This window comes from Toxotes jaculatrix, chromosome 13 (assembly GCF_017976425.1).
Source record: "Toxotes jaculatrix isolate fToxJac2 chromosome 13, fToxJac2.pri, whole genome shotgun sequence".
Classification (NCBI taxonomy): Eukaryota; Metazoa; Chordata; class Actinopteri; family Toxotidae; genus Toxotes; species Toxotes jaculatrix.
Window position 1 is genome coordinate 24,657,628 of NC_054406.1, and position 25,380 is coordinate 24,683,007.

The 25,380-nt window shown below is 40.8% G+C and overlaps 1 protein-coding gene across 1 annotated transcript in view; it reads left to right on the forward strand.

The window, feature by feature from the left end:
* Positions 1–226: 226 nt before the first annotated feature.
* The window catches only part of LOC121191839 (NACHT, LRR and PYD domains-containing protein 12-like), a gene marked incomplete at its 3' end in the record, with an annotated part of 45,758 nt that continues 20,604 nt past the window's right edge, over positions 227–25,380 (forward strand). The window contains exons 1-9 of the mRNA XM_041053289.1: positions 227–360; positions 2,745–2,867; positions 4,037–5,905; positions 8,292–8,468; positions 10,528–10,701; positions 12,148–12,321; positions 13,772–13,945; positions 15,395–15,568; positions 16,621–16,794. Of these exons, the coding sequence (XP_040909223.1) occupies positions 227–360; positions 2,745–2,867; positions 4,037–5,905; positions 8,292–8,468; positions 10,528–10,701; positions 12,148–12,321; positions 13,772–13,945; positions 15,395–15,568; positions 16,621–16,794 (3,173 nt within the window). The remainder of the gene's footprint in view (positions 361–2,744; positions 2,868–4,036; positions 5,906–8,291; positions 8,469–10,527; positions 10,702–12,147; positions 12,322–13,771; positions 13,946–15,394; positions 15,569–16,620; positions 16,795–25,380) is intronic.

Sequence of the window (25,380 nt, forward strand, 5' to 3'; positions counted from 1 at the left end):
TTGTTGATATGTTTATATTGTTTTGTACAAGATGTTTAGTGTACCACTGTGAGCCTAGGGAGCACTGCAATTTCAGATCCTGTGTACAACCTGTACATATGGTTCTGACAATAAAGCTGACTTTGACTTTGACTCTTGATCAGACTTGTGTGTCCTGATTCTTTGTGTGTCTGAGTTCACAGTCTGTTTTACTGGTTTCCTTCTCAGACTGACTGAAGTCCAGAAGATGAGTGATTGTGTGGAGGAAGAAGAGGACAGAGCAGAATGTCCAGGATCCAGCTGTCTGTCTATGAAGAGTGACTGGTCCAAAGAGTTTGTTCCTCCAGACTTCAGTAATGAACCTGGGCCCTCAGACACAAAGTAAGAGAACTGCTACAAACCTGTGAACCTCCAAACTTTGGGCTATAACAGTGTTTAGTGTGTTGAGGTCCTGCAGTTGTCGTCTCTGCCTGTAACAGCTGCAGCAGTGTCGACAGAAAATCAGTTCTTCCTGGTTCTTCTGGCTCATCAGTGTATTAATACTGACTGCTGAGACTAGGAGTGTGCCATCTAAGTCAAGTAAAACACGTTTATCTTTATCTTTTCTTTATTATTAAATGAAAACATAGAAGGCATATTTGTTGTGTTGCCATTGTACTTAAGTTTTGTTTTACACGCTTTACATACTGAGTAGGTTTTGTCAAGGCCCTTTTTGTCCTCATGTTCATTAGGGGTGTGCTCGATGCATAGAATAATCGTGACACAACACTTGACGATTCTGCATCGATTTATAAATGTTTAAAAAATCGAATCTTTTAATAATGGAAGGTTTTAAGGTTTCGTAGGCGCCTGCCTACGGCTTGGTCTTCGTGAGAGAAGCTGATATGCACATACAATAAGATTAAAAAGGATTACTTTCTGGACATATAAATCAAGATATCAGATTGTAATAGAGGTGAAAATATTGTCCATTTCCTTTCCTTTCCCTATTTTTTAAATTTACATGCTCATAATAAAATAATCAAATCAAAATCATCTCAGTACAGCCACACAATATATATTTTTAGTATTATTATTATTGTTTTTAATCTACATCAGTAAATGAAACAGACATTGAGAACTACACGTACAAGCTAATGTTTTTTTCTTCTTTTATTAGAGGAGTTGAAAACTAATACTTTCTTGTGGATGTTGTCTTCATGGATAGATGCAACTACTCAACAGTTTGCCAAGCCATACTAGCCTCCCTCCATAGCAACAGTCTGGATCTGAATGATGCCTGGGCAGCGGTCACAGATAATGCCACCTACTGTCTGAAAGCATACTTGTCTGTCACCTCAGTAGATTTAAGTTCATTTCTATTTAATTTGTGTACATTTTAGTCATTTACATTAAAACATACTGTTTTTGGATAGATTCCTAAAAACTATAATGGAAAAAAACATACTTCCCAAAAATTAAAATGGAAAAATGGAATTTGGAAAAAAATAAAACGGAATTTGGAAAAAAATAAAACGGAATTTGGGAAAAAATAAAACAGATTTTATAGGGCCCTAATATTAGGAGACGGACCTCAGTCCAAGAGATGGCGGCGTGTAATGTGTCACAGCATGCAATTCACATGTCAGATTTAAAAGTGACAGTGCGAAAACATTTTGTTTAAAAGAAGTTTTATATTTTCAAAATGTTGGGAAATTGCTTAAGTTGAAAAATGGCACCTTCAGTGTTTTCATTTAATAATAAAGAAAAGATAGAGATAAACGTGTTTTACTTCAATGAATGAATATTTTAAAATAATTATTTTACAAGTAACTGCAGAGTGAGAAAAGAACCAAAAGCGAAAAAAGATTCATTTAGATGCATCGATAATCTGTGAATCGTAGCACTGTGAATTGTAATCGAATCGAATTGTGAGGTGACTCACAAATCGCAAATCGCAATATTGTCCACAATAATTGCAATCGCACATTTTCATCAAATCGTGCAGCACTAATAAAAACCGAAATGTCTCCACACTGCCGCTTTAAACCCGACGAGTGAATTGCATGCTGTGACACATTACACACCGCTATCTCTTGGACTGAGATCTGTCTCCTAATATGTCCGGGGGGCACGCACAACTTTTTTTTGTTCCGACAGCTGCACTTTCGTTCCGTTATTAAAAGAATCGTTTTTTGAAGATCAAGTGTCGCATTACGATTAATCTATGAATTGATGAATCAGGCACACCCCTAGCTGAGGCTGCTTGTGTCTTTTGAAATGATCTGACTAAAGAACATTTTTGCTTTCACTGATTTTCTACATTTTTCTTATTACCAATAAATCCCATGTGCAGAGTCAAACCCACACAGAATGTGTATCACAGCCTGATAGATCTGATTCCTCTGTGCCAGGAAATATTAAAACACATCAGTGAACCACACTGTTACACTGGGTGACTTGTTTGTGAACACTCACACTACACAAACACACACGGCACCAAGTGTAGATAAATCCACTGATCAAAATAGTCCCCACTACAGTTCTTCAGAGCTAATGTGAGTCAGGACATCAACACGTGGAAACTGCTCATATTTTATGATGAACTGGCACAGCAGTGTTGTTTATGGATGCTGGTGTGTTGCCTCCATCCTTCAGTATAGTGTTCAGTGCTACATGGTGACGTTGCTGCAGGACGTCAGCTGAGAGTTCCCAGAACGACTTTGTCCTCAGACAATTTATCAGTGATTGATGTGATATGAATAAAAATGTGTTTGTGTTTTCAGAGGTCAGGACCACAGACTGAGAGCAGAGTCTCCAGGATCCAGCTGTCTGTCTGTGAAGAGTGACTGGTTCAAACTGTTTATTCCTTCATGGTTCAGTAATGAACCTGGACCCTCGGACACAAAGTAAGAAACTGTTTCTAGTATAAACTGACCTGAGGATGATTCAGTTCTCAGACACATTTGAAGGAAACAGGGAGACACCAGGAGCCAGATCCATAAAACTCTGTGTCCACACAAAGACAGAAATATGCACACACACTCTTTTCAGCAGATTTATAAAGCAGAGCTTTCTCATGTTACTGTTTTATCAGTCTCTGTCATTGTGAGAGTTGGTGTATGAACATGAGCCTGATTTCCACTTCCAGAGTCTGTAGACCTGTCAATGAAAAGAAGGACAAAGAAGAAACACAGTGTCTCCATGTTGGAGGTTCCACTTTAATGATTTACACGTCTGAGCCTTTAACAGCTTCTAGACATTGTGAACCAAATCTGGATATTTGTTCACAACAATCAACAGAACATTTAGTCTCAGCACAGGTCGTGCTGCTAAAATCATTTGTTGTCAGGTTTCTGGGATTTAATGACTGTTGGAAAGGAGCAGAATGTCCTCACACTGGACTGTAGCTCCCAAAAAAGTTTGATCAGACTGAAAAAGGAAACACTTTGACCCTACAGGGTCTTCATGAGTTAAATGGCCAACATGGCAACGAGCTGATAGGACTCAATACATCATCAAGATAAAATACATTATCAGAGCCTGAAAGAATCCCAACAATCTCACAGTAATCCACCCAAAACATCCAAGAGTATCTCAGTAAGTTCAAATATTTGTTGGAAAATGTATAAGATATAAAATCTGAGAGAAAGATCCAGAACAAGAGCTGGACTGCAGACAGTCAGTCAGAGCAGCACTGTGCAAAGTAAGACTGTACATCTGTCTGCTCATGGGAAGGAGTTTTTCCTTGCCACTGTCTCCTTAAGTGCTTGCTCTGGGGTCAGGCTCTGGGTCTCTGTAAAGTGCTTTGAGACAACTTTGATTGTGGAAGGCGCTATATAAATAAAATTGAATTGAACTGAATTGAATCATGTCATCATCTCTGAAAACAGGACCTGTGGTTTGATACAGAGTCATTTGTTCATATACAGCTTTGGCATTTAAGATGATTAGAAATACCACAAAATGAAAAAGCTTTTCTTTGCTTGTCTTTAGTTTTTATGCAGCTGATGAAAGAAATGAGCAGATTCTCAGATTCTCTTCCTTTAGTCTGACATTATTTCTTCTGTGTCAGCAGATTTTCAGCAGATAGTGGTCTGCAGAAGGTTTTAGATGAACATAAGATCAGTCTGAGGAGGAGATATGAACGTGTGACTGAAGGAACTGATGGAACAGGAAGTGAAACCTTCCTCAACAGGATCTACACTGAGCTCTACATCACAGAGGGACAGAGTGAAGAGGTTAATACCCAACATGAGGTGAGGCAGCTGGAGTCAGCTTCCAAGATGAAGACCCTCCATGACACTTTAATCAAGTGCCACGACATCTTTAAAGCCTTACCTGACCAACAGAGACGCATCAGAGTCGTTCTGACGAACGGCGTCGCTGGCGTTGGAAAAACCTTCTCAGTGCAGAAGTTCACTCTGGACTGGGCAGAGGGCTCTGAAAACCAAGACGTCAGTCTGCTGGTTCTGCTTTCGTTCAGGGAGCTGAACCTGATCAAAGATGAGCAGTACAGTCTTCTCATGCTGCTCCACGTTTTCCATCCAACATTAAAGAAGGTCACAGCAGAGAAGCTCGCTGTCTGTAAAGTGTTGTTCATCTTTGATGGCCTGGATGAAAGCAGACTTTCACTGGATTTCAGTAACAGGGAGGTCGTGTCTGATGTCTCACAGAAGTCATCTGTCAACGTGCTGCTGACAAACCTCATCCAGGGGAATCTGCTTCCCTCAGCTCTGGTCTGGATAACTTCCCGACCTGCAGCAGCCAATCAGATCCCTCCTGCATGTGTTGGCAGGGTAACAGAAGTACAAGGCTTCACTGACACCCAGAAGGAGGAGTACTTCAGGAGGAGATTCAGTGATGAAGAGCTGTCCAGAAGAATCATCTCACACATCAAGACATCCAGGAGCCTCCACATCATGTGTCAGATCCCAGTCTTCTGCTGGATCTCTGCTACAGTTCTGGAGCACATGTTGACCAAAGAACAGGGAGGAGAGCTGCCCAAGACCCTGACTGACCTGTACTCACACTTCCTGCTGGTTCAGACAAAGAGGAAGAAGCACAAGTATGATGAGGGACATGAGACGAGTCCACAGGAGCTGACGAAGGCTGACAGGGAAGTTCTTCTGAAGCTGGGGAGGCTGGCGTTTGAACATCTGGAGAAAGGAAACATCATGTTCTACCAAGAAGACCTGGAGCAGTGTGGTCTTGATGTCACAGAGGCCTCAGTTTACTCAGGAGTTTGTACAGAGATCTTTAAAAGAGAGAGTGTGATCTTCCAGAAAACAGTCTACTGCTTTGTTCATCTGAGCATTCAGGAGTTTCTGGCTGCAGTCTACATGTTCCACTGTTACACAGAGAGAAAGACAAGAGAGCTGAGGACTTTCCTGGGACAAGACTACAAACACTGGGACTCAGACCCTTTAATCTTGAGTCTCTCATTGATACATAGGGACAAATATAACTATAGCAGCCACTCATCACTCGATGACCTCCTCAGTGATGCCATGGAGAAATCCCTCCAAAGTAAAAATGGCCACCTGGACCTGTTTGTTCGCTTCCTTCATGGCCTGTCTCTGGAGTCCAACCAGAGACTCTTAGGAGGCCTTCTGGGTCAGACAGAGAACAGACCAGAAATCATCCAGAGAGCCATCAACAACCTGAAGAAGATGAACATAAATTATATCTCTCCTGACAGAAGCATCAACATCTTCCTCTGTCTGATGGAGATGAACGACCGCTCAGTACATCAGGAGATCCAAGAGTTCCTGAAGTCAGAGAACAGATCAGAGAAGAGACTCTCTGAGTTCCATTGTTCAGCTCTGGCCTACGTTCTGCAGATGTCAGAGGAGGTTCTGGATGATTTGGACCTGAACAAGTACAACACATCAGTAGAGGGACGACGGAGACTGATCCCAGCTGTGGGGAACTGCAGAAAAGCTGTGTAAGTCCAGACATGATCTTTAACATTATCAGTCAGTGTAGATTAGTAGTTTAGTTTTTTTCAAATATACACAGTATGAAATTATTCTCAGTATTCTTAAATAATTTTATAATCTTTAGGTCAGCTGTGTGTTTTTCTGGAGATGTTTTAAATGTTGTGTTTGTCAAATGTAGATTTTTCAGTTATGATTATTGCTGTTAAGTTTTTCTGTTTATCTATTACTAACTCTTACATTCTACATTCATTTGTTAATTTATTCATGTTATTTTCAGTCTTTTTGTTTTCATGTAAACCTGATAAATCAAATTCACATTTCAGGTGATTCAACTCTACTGAAACATAATTATGAATATTATCTTCTATTTCTGCCAATAGATCCCCCTAAATCCTCCACACTGCTCCTTTAAAGTCTTTCCATATTTTGTGTTAAATCAAATCAAATCAAATCAGGCTTTATTGTCACTTTGCTGTACATACAACTGCAGTGCAGACAAAATGAGACAGTGTTTCCTGGGTTCAGGAGAGTGAAGTTAAAAAAAAAAAAAAGTTGTAATAATAAATACTAAGTGTACTGTCTTTAAAATATAAAAATAAAATCTAAAGTAAATAATTTAAAAGTGTTAAAAAGTATAAAAATGGAAAATATGTATTTTTCTTTAGTTCATAGAAATTGTATCAGAGTGAGTGTTCTGTACTTTTCTTGGTTTTTGGAAACAGCGACAGAGTGAGCGCTCTTTCCATTAATATTCTAACTCGGATCTTTGCCGCTCCGCTCTGCTCCGTTACTTCAGTCAACAAGTCAGTAATGATGTGGTTGCACACGTTTCAGCCTGGGAACACAACAGTCTGTAAGTATTGCGTGTGTGTAGTTTCCAAAGTGATATGTTTATTGTGTTGTGTTGTTAGCATTCTATGTTAGCAGCTACCATACAAACAAGCTAACTTGCGTAGAGTGTGTATGTGACTTAAGTAAAAGCAAGAAGAGTCACTCCTCGCATTCTTCATTGGAGTACAGACCTTATCTGGCTGTCTAGTTTTGTAAGAGTACGCGTGGTGAGGGCAGGACACTAAGTAAATACAAAAGAAAAAAACAAACACTCAATCCCTGCAAACAGCCCCCTCCCCCTGACCCTCCACCTCCAAGACCCCATCCTCCACTCCCCACATATGTCCCCAAACATACTGCAAGATGCCCATTGTGAGAGATTGTCAGTAAATGTCCACAGCAGCAGACTGTCATTAAAGTGCCAGTGCTGAGCATTAAAGAGGCCAGTGCTGTCTTTGGGTTAGTAATGGTGGATATGTCTGTGATTCAGCTGTGCAGTGCTCTAACAGCTTGTGGTAGGAAGCTGTTGATGAGTCTGGAGGTTCTGCCTTTTATGCTCCAAGACATAAGACAGAAGCAGGTGTTTTCTCTCCTGGTGTAGAGGAGAGTAGAATCAGGAATCAGAGGTCTGAATATATCAGAGCAGAATGGGAGAATTCAGTATTCTTCTACACATTCGTCTGAGTCAGACTGAAGCTTCATTCAGCTACAGCTGAACTCATGAAGTCATTTCTTACAGTGTAGTTGTGTTAAGAGGAGACCACTTCAGTCAGTGTGGACACAGGAAGGATGACTGCCACCAAAGACTCTGTAAATCAATGTGTGACATCTGACTTTTGGTTGAAGTCAAGAAATGTGAATTTGTCCTTTAATGTTGTTTAATTACACAAAGTTCAGGAAGAAGAAGGTCATGTAAAAACTTCAATGATGAAGAGGATTTGAGTCCAACATGTCTGATTTGATCTTTATCTTCTAATTCCAGACTTGACTGAGCTCAGCAGCATGTTATGAATCTGTGTTGACATGAATAGTTGTATGAATGTTGTGGTGACATTTGGATGATGTGTGTAGAAGGCTGACATTATGATGATCCACAATAAGAGAAGGACAAAGTCCCTCTACTCATGTTAGTGAAAGCTCATTGATTAGGACATATCTGATTGGATTAGAAATGATTTTTATCAACATGAAACGGTGGAAAGAGGTGACTCTTTTATCTTCAGGTCTAAGTTTTTACATAGAGAATAGTTTGGTTCTACATTAACTTCACTGTAAAAATGAACTGTGATAAAATCGTGATTGTGATTTTACCATTAAAAAATCGTGATGTGATATTTTTGCCATATCACCCACCCCTAACTGAAGTTAATGAGAGCTGTGTTTGACTTTTAGTATCTGACTGTTTTTAAGCTGCATCCTGTTGGTTCAGGTGTTTGGAGTTTCCATTTTCCAAACTTGTACATTCTCAACCTTCTTCAGCTCTGAACAGATGATGAAACACTCAACGCTTCCAAGCAGGAACTTTGTCTCCTAAACTCACATCTTTTATTCTTTATTCAGGTTGAGTTACTGCAGTTTGTCAGAGATCAGCTGTGCTTCTCTGGCCTCAGCTCTGAAGTCCAACCCCTCCCATCTGAGACACCTGGACCTGAGCTACAACAACAAGCTGCAGGATTCAGGAGTGAAGCTGCTGTGTGGTTCTCTGGAGAGTCCACACTGTAGACTGGAGACTCTGAGGTCAGACTGAGAGACAGAAAGAAATGTTTCTTCACTCTTTGCTTTATGATCTGTGATGTTTATAGTGACTGAAGTTAGGGGTGTGCGATATGACGATATTAGATCGTGAAGACGATCTTGATGTTGACGATCTGCCAGAGGACAGAGATCGTATTATCGTCTATAGGGCACATTCTATTAATTGCAGCTCTATGTTTGCACACAGAAGCACAAAAAGTTTTTTTTTTCCTTGGGCAACTAACAGCCCACTTCACGTGAACATGACCAACCAATCATGGCGAAGTACGAGCAGTGCAGATTTTTTTTTTTTTTTAACTAGCCTCGCTGTTTTAGTCAAGGTGTAGCAGGTAGCCATGGCCGACTACGAAAGGTAAAGCTTGGAGTTGGTCCCCAAAAAGAACTCCACTGCAGTCGTATGGACAGTGTTGGGGAGTAACATCGTTCATTTAGAGAATAAATATAAACTCGTGAAACAGAGAAGTATCGTCACGTAATCCATTGATTTCAACAATGTAACTGTATTCTGAATACTATCTATTTAAACTGTAACTGTAATGGAATACAGTTACTCTGAATTTGTATTCTGAATACGTAACGTCGTTACATGTATTCCGTTACTCCTCAACACTGCGTATGGAACTGGTTTGGGTTTTCTCCAAACGACAAAGCGCAAACACAACGAACCTCTTTAACCACCTGAAGAGGCAGCATCCGAAACTATTAGCTGAGAGCCAAGCAGCGAGGCCAACCACACATCAGCCAGTGGTAACGGCTAAAGACATTACACAGAAACAACCAACTATAACACAAGCCTTTGATAAAAGCAGGACATATGAGAGAAGTAGCAAACGGTGGAAAGACGTGACTCTTTTATCTTTAGGGCTAAGTTTTTACATAGAGAATAGTTTGGTTCTAAATTAACTTCACTGTAAAAATGAACTATGATAAAATCGTGATTGTGATTTTGTGAAAATCACAATCAGTGAAAAGCCTGCTGTCACAGAGAGGACACGTCACCATGGTTTAAATATGGAGAGGACATTTTCACACAGTGTCTCCTGAAGACATTCATAGAGCTACACTCAGCTGCTGAGCTGAACAGGGACACAAATATTTGTGGAACCAATGAAAACAGAGCAGAGAGAGAAGTTCAAACCCTGGCTCCTTTCTCAGCTCCACACAGCCGACCAATCACTGAGCCCACTGGGTGTCAACGTCCCACTGTGTCTTTGTCACAGGGACACAAACTGTGGGACACAGACCCCCCCTAAGCTGACAGCCACCAGAAAGGTGGGGCCAGGAATCCCAGAATGCAATGCTGGAACAGCAGATTCAAATGTGTGAGCAGAGAGTGTTGGATGAAGCTGAACTTGCTTTGGACCAAAGACACATGACTGGAATGTGATGAAATGTCTCATTCAACTCACTGCACATGTGCTGAATGTCTGCAGCTTCTCAAACTCTCAACACAAACTTCAGTCACACTCAAAACATCAAAGGCTCAAACTATTATTTCACACAATATGAAAGATTTGATTTGAAACCTTAGTGAACACTTTGAAAACTTTCTTCCAAACTGTTAAACCTGAGTGTGAATGTGGGACTTTTTGAAGGAGATTTGAGCTCAGAGATTTGATGCTGATCCACACTGAGCATCTTGTTCAGCTTCATATTTCAAACTCACTGAATGAAGATTCAAAATCCAACACTTGCTAATTGACTCTTTACTTTGGAACAATTTCATTTTCACCTTCAGTTGACTTTTATATTTCTTCACATACAAAGCAAATATTCCACATTAAGACAGAAAGAAATGTTTCTTCACTCTTTGCTTTATGATCTGTGATGTTTATAGTGACTGAAGTTAATGAGAGCTGTGTTTGACTTTTAGTATCTGACTGTTTTTAAGCTGCATCCTGTTGGTTCAGGTGTTTGGAGTTTCCATTTTCCAAACTTGTACATTCTCAACCTTCTTCAGCTCTGAACAGATGATGAAACACTCAACGCTTTCAAGCAGGAACTTTGTCTCCTAAACTCACATCTTTTATTCTTTATTCAGGTTGAGGCGCTGCAGTTTGTCAGAGATCAGCTGTGCTTCTCTGGCCTCAGCTCTGAAGTCCAACCCCTCCCATCTGAGACACCTGGACCTCAGTTACAACAACCTGCAGGATTCAGGAGTGAAGCATCTGTGTGGTTTTCTGCAGAGTCCAGACTGTGGACTGGAGACTCTGAGGTCAGACTCCATTGTTTACTTGTGTGCTGAGATGAATATGATGTGAAAGTTGTGCTTTATTCAGTGTTTATTAGGTCAAATCTCCTTCAGAATTTTTAACATTCAAAGTGTGAAATGGTTGAAAGGAAGTTGTGAAAGTGCTGACTCTGATTTTCAAAGTGATTTTTAAAGCTTTGAAAATGATTTGGATTCTGACTCTTACAGTCCACATTGACAGTGTCAGCAGTTTGACTGAGTTGAGCTTGTGTTATTCACAAAGTCTCATTGAGATCAGGATGTTTGACAAGAACTGATCTGTACAACACGTGTGAGCAGGTCTGAAGGCACAAGTGTTCATAGCTGCTCCCAATGGCCTCACTCACAGGCACAGTGAAAAGCCTGCTGTCACAGAGAGGACACGTGACCATGGTTTAAATACAGAGAGGACATTTTCACACAGTGTCTCCTGAAGACATTCATAGAGCTACACTCAGCTGCTGAGCTGAACAGGGACACAAATATTTGTGGAAGCAATGAAAACAGAGCAGAGAGAGAAGTTCAAACCCTGGCTCCTTTCTCAGCTCCACACAGCCGACCAATCACTGAGCCCACTGGGTGTCAACGTCCCACTGTGTCTTTGTCACAGGGACACAAACTGTGGGACACAGACCCCCCCTAAGCTGACAGCCACCAGGAAGGTGGGGCCAGGAATCCCAGAATGCAATGCTGGAACAGCAGATTCAAATGTGTGAGCAGAGAGTGTTGGATGAAGCTGAACTTGCTTTGGACCAAAGACACATGACTGGAATGTGATGAAATGTCTCATTCAACACACTGCACATGTGCTGAATGTCTGCAGCTTCTCAAACTCTCAACACAAACTTCAGTCACACTCAAAACATCAAAGGCTCAAACTATGATTTCACACAATATGAAAGATTTGATTTGAAACCTTAGTGAACACTTTGAAAACTTTCTTCCAAACTGTTAAACCTGAGTGTGAATGTGGGACTTTTTGAAGGAGATTTGAGCTCAGAGATTTGATGCTGATCCACACTGAGCATCTTGTTCAGCTTCATATTTCAAACTCATTGAATGAAGATTGAAAATCCAACACTTGCTAATTGACTCTTTACTTTGGAACAATTTCATCTTCACCTTCAGTTGACTTTTATATTTCTTCACATACAAAGCAAATATTCCACATTAAGACAGAAAGAAATGTTTCTTCACTCTTTGCTTTATGATCTGTGATGTTTATAGTGACTGAAGTTAATGAGAGCTGTGTTTGACTTTTAGTATCTGACTGTTTTTAAGCTGCATCCTGTTGGTTCAGGTGTTTGGAGTTTCCATTTTCCAAACTTGTACATTCTCAACCTTCTTCAGCTCTGAACAGATGATGAAACACTCAACGCTTTCAAGCAGGAACTTTGTCTCCTAAACTCACATCTTTTATTCTTTATTCAGGTTGATTTACTGCAGGTTGTCAGAGATCAGCTGTGCTTCTCTGGCCTCAGCTCTGAAGTCCAACCCCTCCCATCTGAGACACCTGGACCTGAGTAAAAACAACCTGCAGGATTCAGGAGTGAAGGATCTGTGTGGTTTTCTGCAGAGTCCAGACTGTGGACTGGAGACTCTGAGGTCAGACTCCATTGTTTACTTGTGTGCTGAGATGAATATGATGTGAAAGTTGTGCTTTATTCAGTATTTATTAGGTCAAATCTCCTTCAGAATTTCTAACATTCAAAGTGTGAAATGGTTGAAAGGAAGTTGTGAAAGTGCTGACTCTGATTTTCAAAGTGATTTTTAAAGCTTTGAAAATGATTTGGATTCTGACTCTTACAGTCCACATTGACAGTGTCAGCAGTTTGACTGAGTTGAGCTTGTGTTATTCACAAAGTCTCTTTGAGATCAGGATGTTTGACAAGAACTGATCTGTACAACACGTGTGAGCAGGTCTGAAGACACAAGTGTTCATAGCTGCTCCCAGTGGCCTCACTCACAGGCACAGTGAAAAGCCTGCTGTCACAGAGAGGACACGTCACCATGGTTTAAATACGGAGAGGACATTTTCACACAGTGTCTCCTGAAGACATTCATAGAGCTACACTCAGCTGCTGAGCTGAACAGGGACACAAATATTTGTGGAAGCAATGAAAACAGAGCAGAGAGAGAAGTTCAAACCCTGGCTCCTTTCTCAGCTCCACACAGCCGACCAATCACTGAGCCCACTGGGTGTCAACGTCCCACTGTGTCTTTGTCTCACCGACACAAACTGTGGGACACAGACCCCCCCCCCCTAAGCTGACAACCACCAGGAAGGTGGGGCCAGGAATCCCAGAATGCAATGCTGGAACAGCAGATTCAAATGTGTGAGCAGAGAGTGTTGGATGAAGCTGAACTTGCTTTGGACCAAAGACACATGACTGGAATGTGATGAAATGTCTCATTCAACACACTGCACATGTGCTGAATGTCTGCAGCTTCTCAAACTCTCAACACAAACTTCAGTCACACTCAAAACATCAAAGGCACAAACTATTATTTCACACAATATGAAAGATTTGATTTGAAACCTTAGTGAACACTTTGAAAACTTTCTTCCAAACTGTTAAACCTGAGTGTGAATGTGGGACTTTTTGAAGGAGATTTGAGCTCAGAGATTTGATGCTGATCCACACTGAGCATCTTGTTCAGCTTCATATTTCAAACTCATTGAATGAAGATTCAAAATCCAACACTTGCTAATTGACTCTTTACTTTGGAACAATTTCATCTTCACCTTCAGTTGACTTTTATATTTCTTCACATACAAAGCAAATATTCCACATTAAGACAGAAAGAAATGTTTCTTCACTCTTTGCTTTATGATCTGTGATGTTTATAGTGACTGAAGTTAATGAGAGCTGTGTTTGACTTTTAGTATCTGACTGTTTTTAAGCTGCATCCTGTTGGTTCAGGTGTTTGGAGTTTCCATTTTCCAAACTTGTACATTCTCAACCTTCTTCAGCTCTGAACAGATGATGAAACACTCAACGCTTTCAAGCAGGAACTTTGTCTCCTAAACTCACATCTTTTATTCTTTATTCAGTTTGAGTTACTGCAGTTTGTCAGAGATCAGCTGTGCTTCTCTGGCCTCAGCTCTGAAGTCCAACCCCTCCCATCTGAGACACCTGGACCTGAGTGGAAACAACCTGCAGGATTCAGGAGTGAAGGATCTGTGTGGTTTTCTGCAGAGTCCAGACTGTGGACTGGAGACTCTGAGGTCAGACTCCATTGTTTACTTGTGTGCTGAGATGAATATGATGTGAAAGTTGTGCTTTATTCAGTATTTATTAGGTCAAATCTCCTTCAGAATTTCTAACATTCAAAGTGTGAAATGGTTGAAAGGAAGTTGTGAAAGTGCTGACTCTGATTTTCAAAGTGATTTTTAAAGCTTTGAAAATGATTTGGATTCTGACTCTTACAGTCCACATTGACAGTGTCAGCAGTTTGACTGAGTTGAGCTTGTGTTATTCACAAAGTCTCATTGAGATCAGGATGTTTGACAAGAACTGATCTGTACAACACGTGTGAGCAGGTCTGAAGGCACAAGTGTTCATAGCTGCTCCCAATGGCCTCACTCACAGGCACAGTGAAAAGCCTGCTGTCATAGAGAGGACACGTCACCATGGTTTAAATACGGACAGGACATTTTCACATAGTGTCTCCTGAAGACATTCATAGAGCTACACTCAGCTGCTGAGCTGAACAGGGACACAAATATTTGTGGAAGCAATGAAAACAGAGCAGAGAGAGATGTTCAAACCCTGGCTCCTTTCTCAGCTCCACACAGCCGACCAATCACTGAGCCCACTGGGTGTCAACGTCCCACTGTGTCTTTGTCACAGGGACACAAACTGTGGGACACAGACCCCCCCCCCTAAGCTGACAGCCACCAGGAAGGTGGGGCCAGGAATCCCAGAATGCAATGCTTGAACAGCAGATTCAAATGTGTGAGCAGAGAGTGTTGGATGAAGCTGAACTTGCTTTGGACCAAAGACACATGACTGGAATGTGAGGAAATGTCTCATTCAACACACTGCACATGTGCTGAATGTCTGCAGCTTCTCAAACTCTCAACACAAACTTCAGTCACACTCAAAACATCAAAGGCTCAAACTATGATTTCACACAATATGAAAGATTTGATTTGAAACCTTAGTGAACACTTTGAAAACTTTCTTCCAAACTGTTAAACCTGAGTGTGAATGTGGGACTTTTTGAAGGAGATTTGAGCTCAGAGATTTGATGCTGATCCACACTGAGCATCTTGTTCAGCTTCATATTTCAAACTCATTGAATGAAGATTCAAAATCCAACACTTGCTAATTGACTCTTTACTTTGGAACAATTTCATCTTCACCTTCAGTTGACTTTTATATTTCTTCACATACAAAGCAAATATTCCACATTAAGACAGAAAGAAATGTTTCTTCACTCTTTGCTTTATGATCTGTGATGTTTATAGTGACTGAAGTTAATGAGAGCTGTGTTTGACTTTTAGTATCTGACTGTTTTTAAGCTGCATCCTGTTGGTTCAGGTGTTTGGAGTTTCCATTTTCCAAACTTGTACATTCTCAACCTTCTTCAGCTCTGAACAGATGATGAAACACTCAACGCTTTCAAGCAGGAACTTTGTCTCCTAAACTCACATCTTTTATTCTTTATTCAGGTTGAGTTACTGCAGGTTGTCAGAGATCAGCTGTGCTTCTCTGGTCTCAGCTCTGAAGTCCAACCCCTCCCATCTGAGACACCTGGACCTGAGTGACAGCAACCTGCAGGATTCAGGAGTGAAGGATCTGTGTGGTTTTCTGCAGAGTCCAGACTGTGGACTGGAGACTCTGAGGTCAGACTCCATTGTTTACTTGTGTGCTGAGATGAATATGATGTGAAAGTTGTGCTGACAGTAAAGTGCAGACATCACACTGATATTATACTGATCCACACTGAGGATCTTCATGGTAAAGTCTGTTTTCTTCTTCTGTGGTTTAGTCCACTGACTGTGGCAGAGCAATGTTGAGCTACAGATTTCAAAGCTTCATTTAACAAGAAAAAAGCTTCACTCTTTAAATCACATCCAAGTTTTTTCCACACTCACATCAACAAATATATATTCAGTATTTTCTTCTTCCAACACGACTAGAAAGTGATGAGACTAAAGTCAAAGTGACTCAGATACAGCTCTGGAAAAAATTGAGAGACCACTGCAAATTCTTCTGAAATCAATATCTCTACAGGTATGACAGCCATTCCATTCCTGTGTATGTTGAATTCCAACACAAGCACACCTCAGTCTACTTAATGAGGTACTGATTAGGTGATCACCTGAACCAAATCCTATTTAATGAGGAAAAGTATAAAAACCACTGCTGTGGTCATCACTATGCTCTTGCAATAGGACTGGATGGATGGCACAAACAGTGCTGGTAGTACCTCAAAAGTAATAGCAATCAAAAAAATAACTATTGACCATGGCAAAACAGTTGAAAAGAAAAGTTTTGTTTGAGGAAAAGAGAGAAAAAAGAGGAAAATTCTGGCTTTACTGGCAAAGGGATACAGTGAGCGTCAGGTTGCTTCCATCCTTTAAATTTCTAAGTTGACTGTTCATAAGGACAAGGTCAAGCAGCAGACACTGGGGACAACAAAGCTACCGAGCTGAAGTCACTATGTCTTTATTGAAGCAGCAGCATGTTGTCATTAATATTAATGAGAGCTGTGTTTGACTTTTAGTATCTGACTGTTTTTAAGCTGCATCCTGTTGGTTCAGGTGTTTGGAGTTTCCATTTTCCAAACTTGTACATTCTCAACCTTCTTCAGCTCTGAACAGATGATGAAACACTCAACGCTTCCAAGCAGGAACTTTGTCTCCTAAACTCACATCTTTTATTCTTTATTCAGGTTGAGGCGCTGCTGGTTGTCAGAGATCAGCTGTGCTTCTCTGGCCTCAGCTCTGAAGTCCAACCCCTCCCATCTGAGAGACCTGGACCTGTGGGGAAACAACCTGCAGGATTCAGGAGTGAAGCATCTGTCTGATCTTGTGGAGAGTCCAGACTGTGGACTGCAGACTCTGAGGTCAGTAGAGGGTTGGAGTCAGTCCATGCTGCTTTCAGCTGTATTGTACTAAACACAGTTTGTATCAAAGCAAAGATCCAGTGTCTCCTGTAAATCTCCGACCTTCTCAGTGGCTGCTTTCCTCATTGAAGCTGTGAGAGGAGAACGGGGACAGGCCTCAGGATGGGACAGAAAGACAGAGACGCAGAGGACAGTCAGCCAATCACAGCAGCCACAAGCTAATTGTGATCTGTTGTTGTGTTCATGTCAACAGGAAATAAAGCTGGATCACAGCTGACAGCCTCACAGGATGTGTAGAGACAGTTGTCCTCATTGGTCCAACTGTCCTACCATCACATCTAATCTGAGACTGTTTGTTGTCTCATTTCAACAGTAAAGAATTGATGAGTTTGATCTTTGTCACAGCTCTGAGATCAGTCTGACTGCAGCCTGCAAATCACTGGCTCTGATTTCAGAGAAGCATCATGACATTTTGTCAGCATGTGGACTGATACAGAGCAGAACCTCTGCTGAAGTCCAGTGATCACATCTGTATATGTGTCCATCTGTCAGATACTTTCAGTCACAGCCTCCATGTTTATTTGTCAGCTGATATTTCAGAAGCAGATCAGATGTTCATCAACACACAGAGACTCTTTCTTTAAATGGAACATGAGTTGACATGTAACAGCAGTGAATCCATCACTAAACTGTCTGTGCAGTGATGAAGCTTCATGACTCAGCAGTTTATTTCCACTGTGGACTTGAGTGAAATATTCAGAGTAAACAGACTTGATGCTAAAAGTCTCTGCAGGTGTGTGAGCTTCCAGCTCAGTGTCTTCACTCCAATACGTTAACATGAGAGCTGAGAGGAAGCTGCTACACTACACAGCTGCTCCACTTCTGCTCTGAACAGGACTGAAGTCCCTGCTGCTCTTTATACTGGATGTGCTGCATCAGTGACTGACAGCTGATGAAGTGAGTCTCTGTAAACACTGATTTATCATCTCTGTTGTCTGTCTTCTTCTCTCAACAGCTGGTGGCCGTGATCTTTCTAAAGGAGAGAGTGAAGAGGACGGTGTGTGTGTTGAGAGAGGACGAGCTGTGTCCTGATGATCCAGAGAGGTTGAAGCAGCAGCAGCTCTGATTGGTCCATGTTACTGGGAGGTAGAGTGGAGAGGAGAGCTTCATCCAGCAGTGACTGACAGAGGAACCAGAAGAAGTGGAGAAGACTCTCAGTGCTGCAGTCTGAACTGCTCTGAGAACAGCTCCACTGTCAAGTCCACCATCATCCCTGTGTGTTCCTCTGGATCTGAAAGAGAATCATCAGTGTATCTGGACTGCTCTGCTGCTGCTCTGTCCTTCTACACAGTCTCTGCAGACACACAGACTCCTCCACCTCCTCCACCCTCCATCTGGACTCTTCTTAATCAATCAGCTCCATCATGTGGTGTGATGGAGCAGATCTTGGAGGTTCATAGTTATGCAGTAAGTTGAGGCATCATTATGTGTCTGCTGTACAAAGTACACAACACATATATTATTATTCACCATACTTCTTCTTCTTTAGTCCTGATGAACGTTCTAATTAAATATGTTTCAGTCTCTTTACCTTGCTCTGACTGACAGGCATTATGTTGGACCTGTGTGATGAACAAATGTCATGTAAACTGTCTTTTACATTACTGTTAGCAGCTGATGTTACTTCAGTGAAAGTCTGTAGCATTGTCAGCAAAATGTTCTTTAATTATCAAAGTAAAAGTAGGTAATGTGAAGGCAGCATTTAAATATTTTATTCAGCTGCATAGAACTATTTTTACTCATTTTATAAACTGCACTGTGTTTTGTATAAATGTTAATACTTCGTTTGTATATATCTTAATTTACTTGTAAAATACATATCAAAAGTCCTTGCGACTCAAATGTCTTCACAACAACAGTTAGCTGTTGAAAATATCTTCATTTATTTATGGATTTCATTCTGAATACTGGGACACTATGTTGTTGAAACTAACAGAGAGAAGTCACATCCGTCCCAGAATGATTTTAGATCCCAGTGCTTCTACTTTGACTTCCTAGTATCATGTTGCTGAACGTGACAGACATCACTCACCTGTACTGACATGATATGATATGATATATGATATGATATGCATCAGTGTTGGAAAGAAAGAGCTACAGGTTAATGTGATAGAAACACATGTTTTTCTGTATGGTCCACTCATTATTTGCATCTGTCACTGTAGCTTTTTTAGACCCATGGTGATAACTGACTTTTGTATGAATAAATCTGAAATAATGAGCTTACAGTGGGTATGGAAAGTATTCAGACCCCCTTAGATTTTTCACTCTTTGTTGCCATTAGCTCAAAAGCGTGCTTCTGCTAAATACTGAGCAAAGGGTCTGAATACTTATGGCCGTGTGATATTTCAGTTTTTCTTTTTTAATAAATCTGCAAAAAATTCCACAATTTTGTGTTTGTCTGTCAATATGGGGGCCTGTGTGTACATTAATGAGGGAAAAAAATGATGACCATGCTAATGATTTTAGCAAGTGGCTGCAATTTAACAAAGAGTGAAAAATGTAAGGGGTTTTGAACACTTTCCGTACCCACTGTATGTTTTTATTGTCCTTGTTTCAGATCAGTGACTTCCAGGTGTTGGCTTTTAACTCTGAGGATGCAAAAATGAAGGTTTCCAAGAAAAGATGAGAGAGAACGACTGAAACAGGAAAACAGAGTGGGTATTAACTGCAAGTCTCTGAAACTAATAGAACTATTTTCAATCATTTAAACCCACTGAGATTTAAAATCCCTTCTTTTTTTTTTTTTTTAGCAAGCAGAGCAATAAAGTGAACAATACAGGAAGTTACAGATGGACTGGTTGTTTATAACAAAAATAAACATACAATGTATATATGGGATATTGAACAGATTTAGGAGATCAGCTTGTGTAAAAAAATAAAAAAGTGAAATGTTGACTACACTTGATCAAACTATTGTATAAACTATTAGTAAACAAGTCAAATGAGAGACAGCAACAACAGGAAAAATACACATACAGGTAGACACCTGTGCAACAGCTTCAAAAATGATGGTACTCATTCACATTTAATGGGATGAAGGTGTTGTGGCGAAGTGGGAAGCAACCGTGTTAACCAGGAAGGACCCAAATGCAGGACTCTGAGACAATGAAGTGCAGAGTTCACTTTTATTGAGAAAATGGCGTGGTGGGGAAGTGAGGCTGCTCTCGGCTGAGGCAAGGCAAAGTCCGTTGCAGGTAGAAGGTAATGGGTGGAATGGTTGATGGAGCGGGGGGAGCAGGTGTCCGGGAATGATTATCCTGGCAGTGGAGAATGGACAGGTGATCCTACAGGAACAGAGGGAGGACAAGATGAGTACAAGAATCAGAACAGCTGTGTCAATTACTGGTTGAGAACGTGACGTTCCCACGCTCAATCCTGGCAAGAGAGCCACACACACACACACACACACACCACCACCGACCAAACAGACAAACGAGGACAAACAATACACACAAGGCAGGGGACATACAGGATACAAAAGGAAGGAGGAGGGAAACCTGAACTAGCCCTGAACAGAAAGGTGACAAATAAAAAATTTGGACTATGCTGTGTTAAAAAATGAGCCTTGTGTCCATATAGTACAAGAAAAAGAGATAAGCTGGAAACTTTTAAGGCTGAACTGCCAACCAGGCCAAGCAGGCTGCCCTATAGGTCCTCAGACCCTGAAACCCCCTTATTTTGAAATGTGTGTCTCAGTTTTATAAATATCAAATGAAATGATGAGAGAGAGCCTCTCTATCATCTCTCTCTTTTTTGTAATGATCTTAAACTAACACACATCAAACCTGGGGCTTTGTAGTTTTCCATCATAAGAGTTCACATCACAGCCTCAGGTATTTAGTTTTTTAGTCAGGGTTACAGTCACTGTGCATGGTAAAGCCTTTAATGTGCCTCTGCATGAGCTGCTATGGTTGCTGTAAATTCACACAGAGTAATGGAACAAAAGTATCCTCCACAATCTGTTGTGTTACAGAAGCTCAGCATCATTTTATTGAACAAAGTCAAATCCATTGTTTTCTTTATACAAAGTTCCACACCACTGTTTTCTTTCCTTCATGTTTTAGTGCAAATCAATAGCGTTAGATGCAAAGCAAAAAATCATTCAACCCCAATCAAAGCATAATATTCATTTCTTTTATTGAATTAAATGTAACCTTCAGACAGAAGTAACCCTGCCCAGCTGTCAACCTGCTTTTAAAGCAAACACATTCAGTGTTAGCTTGTTTAAACTTCTTAGGGAAAAATCAGATCTTGCATATTGCACAGGTTTGCATTCATCCTCCACCTTCAGTAAATTGCTGCTTTTAAAGATACAGTAGTTTCCACTTTGAGCCGGACATTTTTCTGTAGATGAACCCACATTCATTATTTTATTGGCCAGTGTATAAGTGATGACTTTTTATGTTGTTGTTGTTTCTGTACTGTCAAGTTTTAATGTGACATTACAGCAATGAATAAAGAAATAAGCAGATAAATTAGGAAAGGAAAGAGAAAAAAAAGGGACATTTCCACACAGAGTAGAAAAATGTTTTTCTAATGAAGGGAAACATCAGTGAGCTCAGCAGGTTGAAGGGAGAAACACATTTATTGAGTGTTGAGTCAAAAATATGAGTTAAGCAGAGCCCCATCCTAAACTCTGTGTTAATGCTTCCAGATGTGTGATCTGCCTTCTCACCTCTGTGACCACAGCTACTGGAGGAGAGAGTCCACCAGGAGCCAGATGAGCACCGGCACCAACAGGGTGAGACTTTCTTTTACTGTCTGGGCAAAAATGTGGATCCTGTTAGATTTGTTATGAGCTTGTGCTGATTTGAAATAATCAGATTTTGAAGATTATCTTTAGTTTGATTTAGTGCTTTAATACCTAATGTTTTTAAATGAGAGTAATTGTCATTAACCTCAGTGATTCCACTGGTTACTTATTATAAAATGTTCATGTAAGATTGAAGGGAAACCAACACTCACGAGCACATGTGGCATAAAACTATAAATAGTTTTATGATTAGTTGAAAAATACAAAATAATTATTAATCATCAACCCATCAAGTTCTACACTAATACAATCACACAGTTATGACCCTCAAGAAAAGACAAAGACGTTGTGTAGACAATGGACTTGTTTTGCTGGTGTACATTATTTTCCTTTTGATTTCAAATTTGTTTCTAGTTTGATTTTAATTCTGAACAAATGGTCACTACTGAAGCTGAACTGTGAGGGATTGATGGAAAAAATAGATTTTTCCTTTATTACTATACATGAAAGAGTTTATTTGCATTTAGTTTGAAGGGAGTCAGTGGAGATATTAGATAGTAAAACGTTACAGACTGGCGATGCCTCCCACCTCCAGGACTGACATCCTGTCAGTTTAACTTGGTCCTGTCCAGTGTTGCCATGGCTGCCAGTCACATCATATCCCCAAGTTGCTGAGATGTGGTTTTGCCTGTAAAGTCCTGATGTGGGTCTCTGTCCCTCTGCTGGGAGCAGCAGAAACACCTGTCTTCAGTTTCTCTGGTTGTCCTGCAGACAGCCGTCCCACTGATTGTTTGTCCTCCTGACGCTGAACGGTTGTGCTGAGCGTGCGTTTGGTTGGGCCTCGGTCGGTGCTTTATGCTAAGTGATCAGTAAGTTTGATGAGTGGCTGCTGTTCAGAGACCAGTGGGAGTGGTTGTATGTTGATGAGAGCTGTGGATGGTGGAAGTGTGGAGTGGAGGTGTGTGCTGGAGTGTTACATGTGTGATTTCCTTGGCTGTTGCTGTGAATGGAGGCTTTGTAGAGTGGGCTGTAGCAGCTCATTGTTTGGCCGAGGTGGTAAACCACACTCAGTCTCATCTGGCGATCAAGCGAGTCAGTATTTGTCGTCCTGAGCAGCATCCACACTCGTTAAATATGTGGCGTTTGCTGTGTGTAACAGCACCTCTGCTCTGTTTCCTCAGAGCTTTGTGTTGAATCCACAGATGTTACAGCAGCAGTCTGAGAGGACTTTAAGTCAACTAGTTTGACCTGGACCTTGACTTTCTCGCTGTGTCCATCTCTGTAACAGGCTGCTGTATGCAGGAGGAGACCAAGGGAGCAGGAGACCAGCTCCAGAGCCCTCAGCAAGAAGACGCCATGAGACTCCTGCTGTCCTGTTGGACCAGAGCCCCAGCCCTCCACCTCTGCTCCACAGACCATACCAGACAGTGTCCCGCAGGAGGTCAGTGCTCTAAATGTATAGACAAGTGTTGGTTTTCACCTGCCTCCTGTCTTTGTGTTGGTCAGAAGCATTTTATCCTGGCTCAGTGGTCACCACACACATTTGTCCCACTTTGCTGCAGCAGTCTAAAGGGTGTAGCTGATCCAGTCTGACCTTCCTTCTCCTCCACTGTCTCTGTAAAATGATCCAGCCCAGAGTCCTCCCACAGCCTGTGGCCCACGTTCAGCAGGATGACGTCATGCACTTGTCCCTCTGGCCCGTCCCCCAGCCTGGTGCTCACCGTCCCTCTGCTTTTGATGCACTGGAGTTTCTCTCTTTTAGTATTTAAAAGTAATGTTTTTATTCCAACTCCTTCTTTCAAACTTTGATTTTCTTCTACACTTTCCTAAAAAAAAAAAGTGTATATGTTTATTGCATGTTAGTATAGATGTAGTAGTAAGTTATGACTTTTTACTCTTTTTACTGTTTAGATAAGTTTCTAGTCTGTTTAGTGTGTAAGATACATTTTAACTCTTAATTGTATTTAATAACGCTTAATAAAAAAAGTCATGGTAAGTATTTACCCTGACTCTTTTTCCAAGTCCTTCCTTCAAACTTTGATTTTCTTCTAAAGTCAAAAAAAAAAGGAAAAATGAATTAGCATTTAGCTGGTTGAAATACTTTGCTAAATACTTTGGGACTTATGTACTAAGATGCACAAAACCTGTATAAGTCCCAAAGTATTTAGAAAAGTATTTCAACCATTGAAAACATTTCTAAATGTAATAATTCTGTCGATTGAGACCAAATTGACTTCCATGACAGAGGTAAAAGGCAGTTCATATGTCAGTATAATGACAGAACATACACAACAGAAAATACTAATCAAAAGTACAATGCTTTTTTGGGGGATGATTTTTTATTCTTTTCTGACCTAATTTTTAGTTTATCTAAAGAATTTTTCTTTTTCTTCATTTTCCTTTAAATTAATGTTTAAAATTCTAATGTACATTTATTAAGTGATGAATAAATTCAAACGTGCATTAGGTGTGTTATGTGAGAGCATGTCACACTGACTCCAGCCACTAGAGGTCAGGAGTGCACAGATTTAAAGTGCTCTGATTATGTCAGTTTCTGAGTCTCACAGTCTGAATTAATGTGAGTGATTTACAACCCAAACCTTCACATCTCCTGAGCTCTGGAGCCTGAAACCAGTGGAACACACATTCATTTAGCTGTCAGATGAATAAACAATGCAAGTGGTAACTGTAAGTGGTAACAGTTGGTCTAATGACTGTAGTGATATTTCAGTATTTCAGCAGCTTTAGCAGCAGTTCTGTTTTTTCATCCATCACTGTGTTCACTTTTTCTCTGAAGTTTCCACAGACAGTTGAACCTGTTCAGCTCGTTGGAATCTTATCTTCACCTAAACAGGGAGACTCAACTATTCTGAGCATCTGAACCTCGTAGACGGTCGGTCAGATTATCTATCACACACTCAGAGGAAAGATCCAGTGAAGCTGTTTAATTCTCTCCTGTCTCTCTTCTCAGATACACCATCGCACAGCAGCCTGATTCAGCATCACATGGATGTGGGGGATGCTCAGTATATTAACCACATTCCTACTGGCTGCTGGTAGGAAAGAGTCAAGATGGAAGAGCAGAGAGACGACATGTTAGAACATGGGATAGCTGAACCAGTGCTCTGCCGCGTCTGTCCATATTATTATATTTAGATTTATAGATAGATAGAAGTCAGCTGGCTGCAGTGACATGTACTAACAACCTCTTCATTCATTTCTTTTTGTTTCCAGGTACAGTAAAGTCACATTTCCTGATGCTGCAACTGCTCAGAAACCCTGATGAACCTCATTCCACTGAGCTTCTCTTGATCTTTGATAGACTTTTTGGTGTTAATCAGTCTTTAAAGGAGGTGAGAGGAAGGTCAAGTTACCTTCAGTCATTTGTGACATGATACAGCGCCACTAGAGCTGACCTGAAGAGGTGGATTGATGCAGATTTTTCTGGCCAGGCTGTGGACCCCGCCAAGGACCAGTTGAAGCTGGGTCCAAGTCTGGCCGAGTCAGAAACAACCAACTATAACACAAGCCTTTGATAAAAGCACACCATATGAGAGAAGTAGCAAACGGTGGAAAGAGGTGACTTTTTTTTTATCTTTAGGGCTAAGTTTTTACATAGAGAATAGTTTGGTTCTAAATGAACTTCACTGTAAAAATGTGAACTGTGATAAAATCATGATCGTGATTTTACCATAAAAAAATTGTGATGTGATATTTTTGCCATATCGCCCTCCCCTAAGTCCTGCACATTAAAACTATATCACAGACCT